At 47.3% G+C, this 11,067-nt stretch overlaps 1 protein-coding gene across 1 annotated transcript; it reads right to left on the reverse strand.

Moving 5' to 3' along the window:
• Positions 1 to 822: 822 nt before the first annotated feature.
• med16 (mediator complex subunit 16) lies at positions 823 to 9,545 on the reverse strand. The gene is made up of 16 exons (XM_085151719.1): positions 9,181 to 9,545; positions 8,063 to 8,247; positions 7,881 to 7,988; positions 7,501 to 7,670; positions 7,100 to 7,381; positions 6,868 to 7,017; positions 6,644 to 6,749; positions 6,351 to 6,488; positions 5,683 to 5,897; positions 5,137 to 5,343; positions 3,886 to 4,096; positions 3,683 to 3,816; positions 3,297 to 3,489; positions 1,829 to 2,045; positions 1,241 to 1,324; positions 823 to 1,170 (listed from the first exon to the last, which is right to left on the reverse strand). The coding sequence occupies exons 2-16, from the start codon at positions 8,199 to 8,201 to the stop codon at positions 1,044 to 1,046; spliced, it is 2,481 nt and encodes an 826-aa protein (XP_085007845.1). The 5' UTR covers positions 8,202 to 8,247; positions 9,181 to 9,545; the 3' UTR covers positions 823 to 1,043.
• Positions 9,546 to 11,067: the final 1,522 nt, after the last annotated feature.

Raw genomic sequence — 11,067 nt, forward strand, 5'->3', positions numbered from 1 at the left:
ACCCAAGACAGTCACAGACAGGGAACACTGGGAGGGCTGAAGCTCACCTGCAGCAGGTGTTACTGGCTGAACGTTCTTTAGCTCATTCAGAATCATTTCCAGTTTATTAATATTACATCCTGCATTCAGACACTGTGACCTGAACAGAGAACATTTTCTTACAAATATCCATGTGGATGGAAGAGAGATAAGAATGTTTACCAACAGGCTTCTCTTCATCATTATATGTGATCACACACACACAGAATTAAAACCCTTACTAAATATGTAGTTTTGTATTCATGAAAAGGAGGTTGTCTGTGCTCCAGGTTCAACCTAAACAGACGAGCAGGTCCACCACAGGGGGGTGCTGTTTCAGATCTGCTGTCATGATGTGAAAACTGAACTTTGAGTCCTCAGAGTGGTGACTACGTGTTTGCATTACCTTTCACTGTGTGTGTGTGAGAGAGAGACTTTAAACTGTATTCTCTTATTTTTACCTGCGGCTGGAAATGAGCAGGATAAAAAAAAAACGTGACTGAAAGAATCTCTCGCTCTCTGGTTGATGCACCTCTACCAAGCAGAGTGATGGGCAGACGCAGGTGCTCAGTACGTCACCTGACAGGTGGTTATGATCAGCTGAGAGAAACCGTGATCACAGGTGTCTGTAAAGTAATTTCTCCCTTAAAGACGTTGTGTACACGATGAACCCACCTGACACTTCCTGCAGCATCACTTCTGTTCCCATGGAAACACCCGATGACCCATTTGTTCCATCAGCGTGATGTGACATGGATGAAACAGCGCTCTCAGGTGTTCGGACACAAAAACAGAAACACCTCGTTCAGTTTGGTTGGCTTTATTAGAAAAATGCTGTTTATGTACAAAGTGCAGCTCCACCGATCAATCGGAACTGGATTCAGTCCCTGTGCCTCACACAGAAACTGGTCTCATGAAGCCGGTTCTGAGCTGGATATTAAAGACCATTTTCAGGAACCTTGATTGGTCAATAGGTTTGGGATGTGAATAAGCTCCACAACAACAGGTGATGAAGTGTCACCACTTCAGGTGAACGTGGGCGGGATCCTCCTCCACAGACCGCCACACAGACAGTTCTTAATCCAGCGCTGCTCCCATTGCTTCATGGCGTTTGTCTTGTTGGGCGAACGGAGCATCGTCACGCAGCCGCACCTGAAAGAGGCGGAGCTTAGTGATGTCATTATGAAAGTGGAACATGTGACATTGCCTCCCACGGACTCACCTGGTGCAGGCTTTGCTCTCCTCGGTGGGACAGACGCCCATGTGAACACAACGCAGGTTATCCATCCTCTGGGAGCCAGGAGTCCTGCGAGCACACACAGAAACACACAAGTTACCGTCAGCACAGTCACTGGTACCTTCTCGACTCAACCTGGTTTTGTTTGTTTTCCATTAGAATCCAGTACCAAATAATGTGTTCGGGGTTGTTCTAGGAACTCGGCTGAAAGTCCTGTGGCATCATTCGCATGTGACACAAACAGAGGAAGACGTGGAGGCAATGGTGAATCTGCTGCTAGGTCTGTGGCGTTGTTCTTTGTGCAGCCGTGTTCCTCATTGCCGGGTTTCAAAAACAGCGGTATTGATTTTCATGAAGGAGACGCTCTCATGACTCATCGAGTGACGCCACTGACTAGCCAATTGGTGGCATGCAGGCTGCTGACACCTGAGATCGCTTGGAACCCTGGCCAGTGGGTACTAAATTAGTACCAGGTACTACCACCCAATGGAAAATCGTAAAAACCGAGCCGACCCGAGTAGGTTCTAAGGGAAACGGCAGTTATGGAAAGCTGCAGGCTCAAGTGTGCATTACCTGTTGAACACCTCCAGAGGTGTGGGCGGGGCGTTGCTGGGCAGGGACGAGGCCTTGCCAAACTGCAGCCTGAGTGGGTGCTTGCCCTGGAGCTTCACCATCACACCGTCATTGACGGGCAGCCAGTCCATGCTGGGCACCAGCAGCTGGCTCGGCAGCAGGCAGCACTCGTCGATCAGACTGTCGTCAGGGTCCTGGGGGGCGCCATCATCCCGTGCTGAGTGACAGAAAATGGGAAACTGTTTAGTAGTGGTGACAGCTGAAAACTGCTTCAGCCTCTCTTTGACCTGAGTTCAAGCTTCTCTCGTGCTGAGCTCAGCAGGACAATTGTTTTCAGGGCTCAGGTGAAGTTGATGGTGATAAAGAGCACACGTCTGTGGTTCTGGTCATGCCTCAAACTGGGATGATAAGTTCATAGAGAAAATCGTGTTGATTCCAGATTTGAAATCACAGAAATTGATCCTGGAGGAGATTTAAACTGTTTAATAAATTTAAACTGTTGTCAGTCTGCCCCAGGGCAGCTGTGGCTACAACTGTAGCTTGCCTCCACCAGTGTGTGAATGTGAGAGTGAATGAATAGTGGAATTGTACAGCGCATTGAGGGCCCCGAAAAGCGCTATATAAATGCAATCCATTTTTATTATTATCATTTTTATTATTAATAATACTGGATCAATGCAGTCATAAATCTATAAACTTATAAAATAGGCTAAGCTACTTTCAGCTTTATGGAGCAGGTTGGAAGTGTTGACCCCTTTTTTTTTTAATTTCCCACAAGGTAGGCATTTTTTATTTCTCTCCTCCTCTCACTTGTATGGTCCAGATGTTCATCCAAGTCTCAGGAGCAGCAGGGAGGATTTCATATTTCAGGAATCAGTGGAGCGATCTGAGGAATCCTTCCAGAGTGACAACTGACCTGTAGCAACAGCTAGCTGTGAGTCTGAGCTCAGGATTATTTACAGTTTCCATCTTACTGTCAGTTTTACCTACAGAACACCTGTTGCCAAATGCATTGATCCGATTGGTCAGATCTGTTTATTTCCATGTGAAAAGAACCCAACAAAAACAAACAGTAAATTAATTAAGAACAATTTGCACGTGGCGGTGAGTGACGGCCCGTGCCATTCTAGTCTGATCTGCTCTGAGGCTGATGGAGGCTTTCATCCAGTTCTCTCTACACTACACATGGATGAGTAGATGTTTTCCTCTCTTTGCTGGATGCTTCCTTCTCAAAACTGCTGATGGAACTGCATGGTGTTTGCAGTCGAGGACTTCCTGTTTCACTCACGGCTCCTTCAACAACACCTGGAATCACCTGCACACCTTTGACCCGATTCACTTTAAGCAACCATGATTGAGGGAAGACTAACCCGAAACCTCAGATTAAAGCTGATAACCTTTGACTGAACGTGAGAGGACCTGAGGTCAGATAAAGTGGCCCAGTCCTGACCCGGAGTGTGTTGCTTACAGCAGAGCCACAGCTTGGTGAGCAGCCTGAACAGCAGCAGCATGCTGTCCTGGTTGTCCGACGTGGCAGTGAAGGTGGGCAGACAGCCGGCCTTCAGCAGACCCCAGATCCGGATCATCACCAGCATCTCCCTCAGCATCCCCAGAGACGCCCCGTCCCGCATGAAGCCAAACCCGGGCCGGACCATAGAGCCCTATGAGAGCAGCATACATAAACCCGGGGTCAGAGGTCATCAGCCAAACATGATGAGTTCTACTGAGTTCTGCTTCCTGGAGACGAACTGATTAATCTACATCTGCTTACAGCTTCTGTTTCATTGGAATGGTTCCGAGTCACTCCTCCTAACCTGGAATAAGGTGTGTGCATCGCCACCCGACTTCACTTACCTGGTTGGGCAGGTTGGCGAGCAGGTACAGGACGAAGTCTCCCACCCACTGGATGAGCTGCTGCAGAGACTGCAGAGGAGGACCATCCAGTACAAACTCCTCCGTCTTCAGGTTGATCATCACCTTATCGATATCTGAGAAGACATGGAGCCATCAGCCACCACCCACACATGATGGGTCACCACTGCCACCTGCGGTCTCACCTGTGTCTGTGTTTTTGGCGCAGATCTCTGTCAGTCGGTCTCCAGGACTCTTGTCCGGTGTGTTGAGGACATGAGGCCTCAGCAGAGACTTGAGGGTGGAGCTGATAGCAATAAGCAGCAGCTTGGCATGGAAGTCACACGCTCGAGCCGCTGTCGCCGTGGAGAGTTTACAGAGAGAAGCCTTCACTGCCACAATGCGTGTCGCCAGAACCTGAAGCAGAGAATGGCAGAGGGGAAGTCCTCGAGCCAGAAACATCAGAAACACACCTTCCTGCGTTCTGCTGACTTTCATCATCTCACCTGTCTTGCATTTTCAAATTAATGGTAAATAATTACTGGGACATTTAATAATGCTGAAAGCATTCTTACAGCACCCTGTCTAGGTGCAGAGGAAGAAAACCCACAGTTGGGTTTCTAAAGACTGTGAACGCAAATTGCCTCCTCTTCATGTTCCTCCATCTACAAACGTTTTACTGCTCGTCCAGACCAAATTTATTTATTTATTTATTTTTTAAACACATGTGCTGCCTGGTCCTAACCGCAGGGACTACTTCCTGTAGTCTGATAAAAACCTGCTACTGTGATTCTGCCTTTGTGAAGCTGATGAGTGCTAACAGCTTCAGCCCTGTTCAGTCACTGAATCTTCCCAATTCATGAAGCAGAACATGAAGAACAAGACAGAAAACTAAACAGCAGTGATGTTTGTAGGGTTACTGAGGTTGGGCTTGTTGGTATATAATGATGTGCTACATAGTGGCTACTGGCTAGCTACACAGCTACAGTTAGCGTAATATAAACAAATTAGCAGAGTGAAGCTGGAGGATGAATGCTAACTTTTTTTTCTCCACTTGATAAAAGTTAACCCGCGGCTTCCCAATGGTTAGGGACAAATGCAATCGAATGGCAGAAAAAAAATGCTGTAAACGGACCAAACCTGAGTCAGGAGAACAACTAAGATAATCCATCCACAATACGAGGTTAGTCATTTACATACTGCTGCACGGGCTGGACTGTAGTTACATAGTAAGGTTTTAAAACTGAGGTTTAAAATGAATAGTGGTAATAAAAACCGAGAGAGGCCGACAGTGATCACTGACTGTTTTTAGGGTCTTGTTGAGATTAAATAGAAACAAAACATGTTAAAAACACAACAGCCTTAATAAACAGAGCAGTTTGGACCCAGAAGCAGGGTTAATATGTCATCACTTAAAGACCTGGCCTTGTGGTTTTCTCCCAGCATGCTTTGCTGACCTGCTGCAGCGCCTGGTTCTGCCTCATGTACTCTTCATGCAGCTTCTCCACCAGGTTGTGCACCATGCTGGGCTGCACATGCAGCAGCACGTCCCACCAGTCGTAACCCGTCACCATGCAGTACTCCAGCAGGAACAGCAGGTGACGCAGCGTCGTGTTCATCTCCAGCACCTGGCCCATAGAGGGCGACACACGCAGCATGTGGAGCTGACGAGAGAACAAACAAACAAACAGATTAGAATTAGATTTCAGAATGATTCAAAGCGGCAACTGTCCAGATGTCCATTGACTCGTCCTTGGCTCACTCTCTGGAGACCTTATTTGGTTGTTTTGCTTTCAAATTTCTTATTTCACATTTCTCATCAACCCGATTGAGTTACTTCACACAGAAGTCATGTAGGTTACGGAGATGTCAGGATTCCAGAGGAAACAGTTTCTCTGCTAAATTAATCGATTGATAAAAAACCGATCAATCTGATCTCTGATTGTTAACGTGTGGCATTTTATTGATCTGGGTTGAACCAGAACCCAGCTGTGTGTCCTCACCTTGCCGTGGTTGTCAACTCCAGCCAGAGCCAATGAGGTCCAGGAGAACTGCAGGGCCTTGAAGTGGACGGTGGGGCCGGCGGTTCTCTGGCGCTTGATGGCCGACTCATCTCCAGGGCGCTGTGCCGAGGAGGCGCCGTAGAACACGCCCATGGTGTGGAGGGAAAGGCGGTGCAGGATCTGGATGCTGCCATCATGAAACGCCAGAGCCAGACCTGAAACCACAATGACATGAGACGGTTACAACAAAGTCCTGCCACCATCTTTAAAGGAAGCCAGATCAACCTTTAACTTCAGGGTCAGCAGGGTGTCAGACCTGACGGTCCAGAACAAGCATCGCAGTTTAAGATTTGGTAATGGCCCAAAATAAAGTTCACCAGGTAAACGAAACACAGTGACATTACAATGAGGTCACTGTCTGAGGCTCCTCCCACACCAGTGCTGTGAGCAAACACTATGCCATAACAGCCATGCCCACAATGACTGTGATTGGCCCGTTTAGTACTCTGATTTCCTCCTACACATTTCTTCTTCTACCGCCATTTTTTCAAATCAACACGAGAACAATCAACCCGACCACAGAAACTCTGAGCTTGATGAAGGTGCTTCGCAGCACGCGTGTACACCTCCCTGAAGAACAACCAGCCATTTCCAGCTCTGAGGCTCACCGAGTCCGGGACAGAACTTCAGTTCAGTGTTGGAGATGGAGATGGGCAGCTTGGGCAGAGCGACAGCCGACACACGCTCCAGGTCGCCGGTGGTCGTCAGGATCCGCCATTTTAGGATGGTCGGCTGCTTCTCTCCCACTGTCAGAAGAGGTCAAATAAAGAAACTCAGGGCATTAAATACAAAAGGTCAGTGGTCATGAACACACACACACAGATTCTTAAAGCCTCTTGTTACTATGCCAACCATTAGCTGGCTGTTACATCACTTCCTGCCTGGTGCTGGGTCTTCTTACCCACTGGCGAACAGTGCTGGAAGATATTATTGACAGGAAGTCCCTCCTTCCTCAGAGACCAGCACTCCACGATGCTGCCGTTCTGATTGGACGCACACAGCAGAACCTGTAAAGCATACACTTTCTGAAGGTCCCGGTGGTCTCAGGTTTAACGGTCACACTTGTCTTATTGATCTGACTGTGCACACTGGTCTTAGCGATTTGACTGGTCACACTGGTCTTACTTGCTCAGAGTTCTCCCGGGTCAGGAACTTGAGGTGGGTGACAGCGGGGTACTTCTCCCTCCTCAGCGGGTCGGTGGTGCAGCGCAGGAAAAGTGAGGGCAGCAGCTCAGTGTCAATGCGACATTTCTCACTCACCACACTGACCACCACCTGAAAAAAAGACAAAGGTAAAATGTCAGGTTAGCATAAGAGGTGAGAGCCCCTTGGTAATGCCAGCATCTTTCGTCCTTACCTTGTAGAACTGCACAGGCGAGGAGCTGCTGCCATCTGTGGCAGCCACCACAATGTTCCCTCCTCCAGTGAAGGCGATATCGGCCAACGCCACGCGCCCTCTCAGCCGGCACAGGCTCTCGCTCGCCGTCAGCAGAGCGCCGCCTGGCTTCAGCAGCGACACAGTCACCAAACCACTCACCGTCACCGCCAGCCAGCCCTCCATCGGCTTACCACCAAACAGCGTTAGGGACGGTGAAAATTTCACCCGTGAGAACTTCTCCCCGAAGTTTGTGGAGCCAGACTGAAGCAAGAGGAGAAGAGGAGACAGGGCTTACTCAACTGGTCTCAGTTACTGTTAAGACACAGAGCTATCACTGCAACGAGCCAGCAGGTGTGTGCACATGTGTGGGCAGCTATTACCATCTCCACGTGCAGTGCCAGCTTGACACCATTGTGCAGCCAGCTGAGAGCGATGATGGGGTCTCCGTCTAGCGAGCTCGACAGGACGCTCTCCCAGCTATTCACCAGGTGATCCGACATCGACCAGCATTTGATCTGCCCGTCGCCGTCTGCAGACAGCAGCCGTGAGCCTGCAGCACGCGCAAACACACAGACACACACGTCACTTCCTGTCTCTCTCAGCAGAACGTGACACTGCAGCATGTACTTACATAAAGCAGGAGAACAGCAGCTTCTCCTGCTGGCACAGTCTGAACAGCTTACAGCCAATCAGATTCCAGACCAATAACAGTCAATCAATCAGCTGAGCTCATCTCCAAAACATTTAACTGAAGTCTCACCTGATTGGTCCCACTCCAGACAGGAAATGACCTCAGTGTGTCCAGAGTTGATGGAGAAAACATCCCAGGGGTGCTCAGTGTCGATGATATGGATCATGTGGCTCACATCTGGAAAACAGAACATCAAGTTCAGCGTGTGTTTGTGTGTTCGCCTGTGTGTGTGTGCATGTGTGTTTGTGTACTCTTGTCGTCGTCCTCGCTCTTCAGGTCTGTGGTGAAGGCCACGAGGTTCCTGCAGGACCAGGAGCAGACCAGCGGGATGGAAGGGCAGTGCGTGCTCTTCGGACACTTCTCCCACTCACACACATAGGCCAGTTCCATGATTCCACCACAGAAGAAGAATCTAGATCCCAGGTGGATGCGTCACCTAAAAAAAAACAAAAAAAAACAGACCAGTCAGCTGCTCTAATCACTTAAACACCGATTACTGACCTGTTTGTGTGGATAGAGCAGAGATGAACATGAGTGATCAGACCTCTGCCTTACCACTACATGTGTCAGACAGATGCATGAGCCACGGGCTCTCCAGTGCCACCTTTACCTGAAGTAGTGGAAAGTAAAACTTTCAAAGGGGACAGCACTACAGATATGTGAAAAAGCAAAGCACAAGTAGAAGGACAAAAGAAAGAAAAGGAACACACATGCAAAGAAGAAAGCTCTTAAAACATGCGGTTGTCCCCACTGGACTTTCATCAAATCAGCAAAGATGCACAGAAAAGAAGGTCAGACACCAATTAGGGAGAATAAGAAGGACAAAGGGGACTAACACTGTATGTAGCAGGTTTATCATAGAGGCATCCCAGTGTACTTCAGACCCAGCCATCTGCATCTAAAAGTCAAAGGTCACTCTTTTGAGGATGCCAATGTTCACATTTTTACAAAACCGACTATTTCCACCCAGATTCACACCTTGGCTCAGGTGTCCTCAACAGGTCACACGATGGGCTGGGGCAACATCTCACAGTGGTTTCACCATTAAATCCCATTGATGGTAATGAGCCCCACCTTCTTTCATACCTTGGTTCTGGTGTTGACTCACATGATCACTAGTGGGTAAATGACCCAGGATCACCTCTAATGGGGATTAAACACCTGGGACCCTCCACCTTAATTTGTAGACTGAAGAAGCCTGTTGCACGAAACGTCTTTACAAACTTAAAGCAGTTCAGCTGCTTCTTTTTCAAATTGAACATCAAACTGTTCACCCAGGCCGTGCCAAATAACACCATAGTCACAGTACTCAAAGTAATCAGTCACAACAGTGAATGAGCAGCCGCACTAGCCTCTAGCGTTAGCTCACCTGAAGGTTTTTCGCTTCTTTCACGCAGATGAGAATGAAAATTAGCCGTTTTCCTTTTCCTGTTTTTAAGGCTGTTTAGTATGAACTTAAAGTAATTAAAACACCAAAACATCGAAACACCAGACTTGAGTTAAACTCAGCGCTTTTTGCTTGCTGCTGTTAAAAACAAACCGCTCTCTGTTAAAAGGATGTGGGGACCCCGTGGCTGCCTCTACAGCTGCCTGACTATAAAACACTGACGGCACCCCGAAGCTCTACTCAAACAGCGTCACGGCGAGACGTTTAAGCCGCGTGTCATATAAACGTGTTTGTCTGTGAGATGACTGATATAACCTCTGTGATCAGTTTGATATCGGCCCTGTGCGACGAACCGGCTGTTTATCTAACGGGCGCCGCGGACACCCTCCTCCTCCTCCTCTTCTTCTTCTTCTTCTTCTTCTGCTTCTTCTTCTTCTTCTTCTTCTTCTTCTTCTTCTTCTTCAGTCAAGTTTAACGACAGCTTGCATCCAAAACTGTTGCGTTACTGCCACCTCCTGGCTGTTAATCATCCGTCATTCCTGAATCCTCAGATCCTCTTGATGAGACCAGTATTTCTCAAAAAACGAAAAACCACCACTTTCCCTTCACCATGACTTAACTCTTTAACCACTCGTTCAAACGTAAGTTCCCTTCCACCACTCATTTCACCCCACATCACCCTCCTGTGACTTGCATACTTCCTGCAACTAAGGAGTACATGCTCAACCGTCTCCATATCAGTGCACCCATCACACAACCCAGTCGGATGTTTTCCTATCCTAAAAAGAGTACCATTTAAAAAGCAGTGGCCTGTTTGTATTCTACTGACAACAACCTCCTCCTGTCTCTTTAATCCGCTACTCCTCTTAGCTTCTATTGTGTTTGGCACCTTATATAAATGTCTCCCTTTTGTGTCATTATCCCATGCCATTTGCCAGAAGCTCCTACTTTATGTCCAAGCTACACTTTTCCCTTCAGATTTTGACAGTGGTATCTGTGCATCTATATCGACTCTTTTAACAGCTGCTTTGGCCAACCTATCTGCACTTTCATTACCCAAAATACCCACATGAGCCGGAGTCCACATTATTACTACATGTTTATTTTTTTGTCAGACAGTCTATGATGAGCAAAAAGAATGTCATACAGAATTTGCTGATGGGTAGTTGTGTATCCTTGTTCAATACTCAATAACGCCGACAATGAATCACTGCATATCAGTACTTTTGAGACTCTGCTGTCTTCCACCCATTCTAGAGCCAGCAGTATGGCGTACAATTCAACTGCATATAAACCCAGACGAGTTGATGTTCTTTTCGCAATCTTGAAATTTAACTCCGGAATTACCACTGCTACACTAGTTGCTTCAGTCTTAGGATCTTTTGACCCATCTGTATAAACCTGTAAAAAATTCACTGTATTTGCTCTCCAATCTGTTATAAAATCTTTGACAAATATCTATGGTCAATTTTCTCTTTTTAGTGTCCGTTAATGATCGGTCTACGTCAACATATCTCAATGTCCATATGGGTCGTAAAGGCCACAACACTGTCTGATTGAAGTCTGTGTCATACACTTTAAAAGTTCTCACTCTATCATCGACACCCTCCTCTATCCCCAGTAACATACTTCCCTGAGCGAAGTCTTCTAGGCGGAAAAAATTACAAGATACCTGCACCCAATTTTAGTTTTTTTGCGGTTTCCTTTACTAGTATTTACTGGTTGTTGTTTTTAATAATGGAAACTAACGCTGAAAAAAATATCCGACCTCGATGCATTGTCATCTTGTTCATCTGTCCAGAAACATATTTTAAACCTGGTGTCAGGTGACTTTTTCTTTAGCTGTGAGTTCACACTGACAGGGTGCAC

This window comes from Neolamprologus multifasciatus, chromosome 23 (genome assembly GCF_963576455.1).
Source record: "Neolamprologus multifasciatus chromosome 23, fNeoMul1.2, whole genome shotgun sequence".
Classification (NCBI taxonomy): Eukaryota; Metazoa; Chordata; class Actinopteri; order Cichliformes; family Cichlidae; genus Neolamprologus; species Neolamprologus multifasciatus.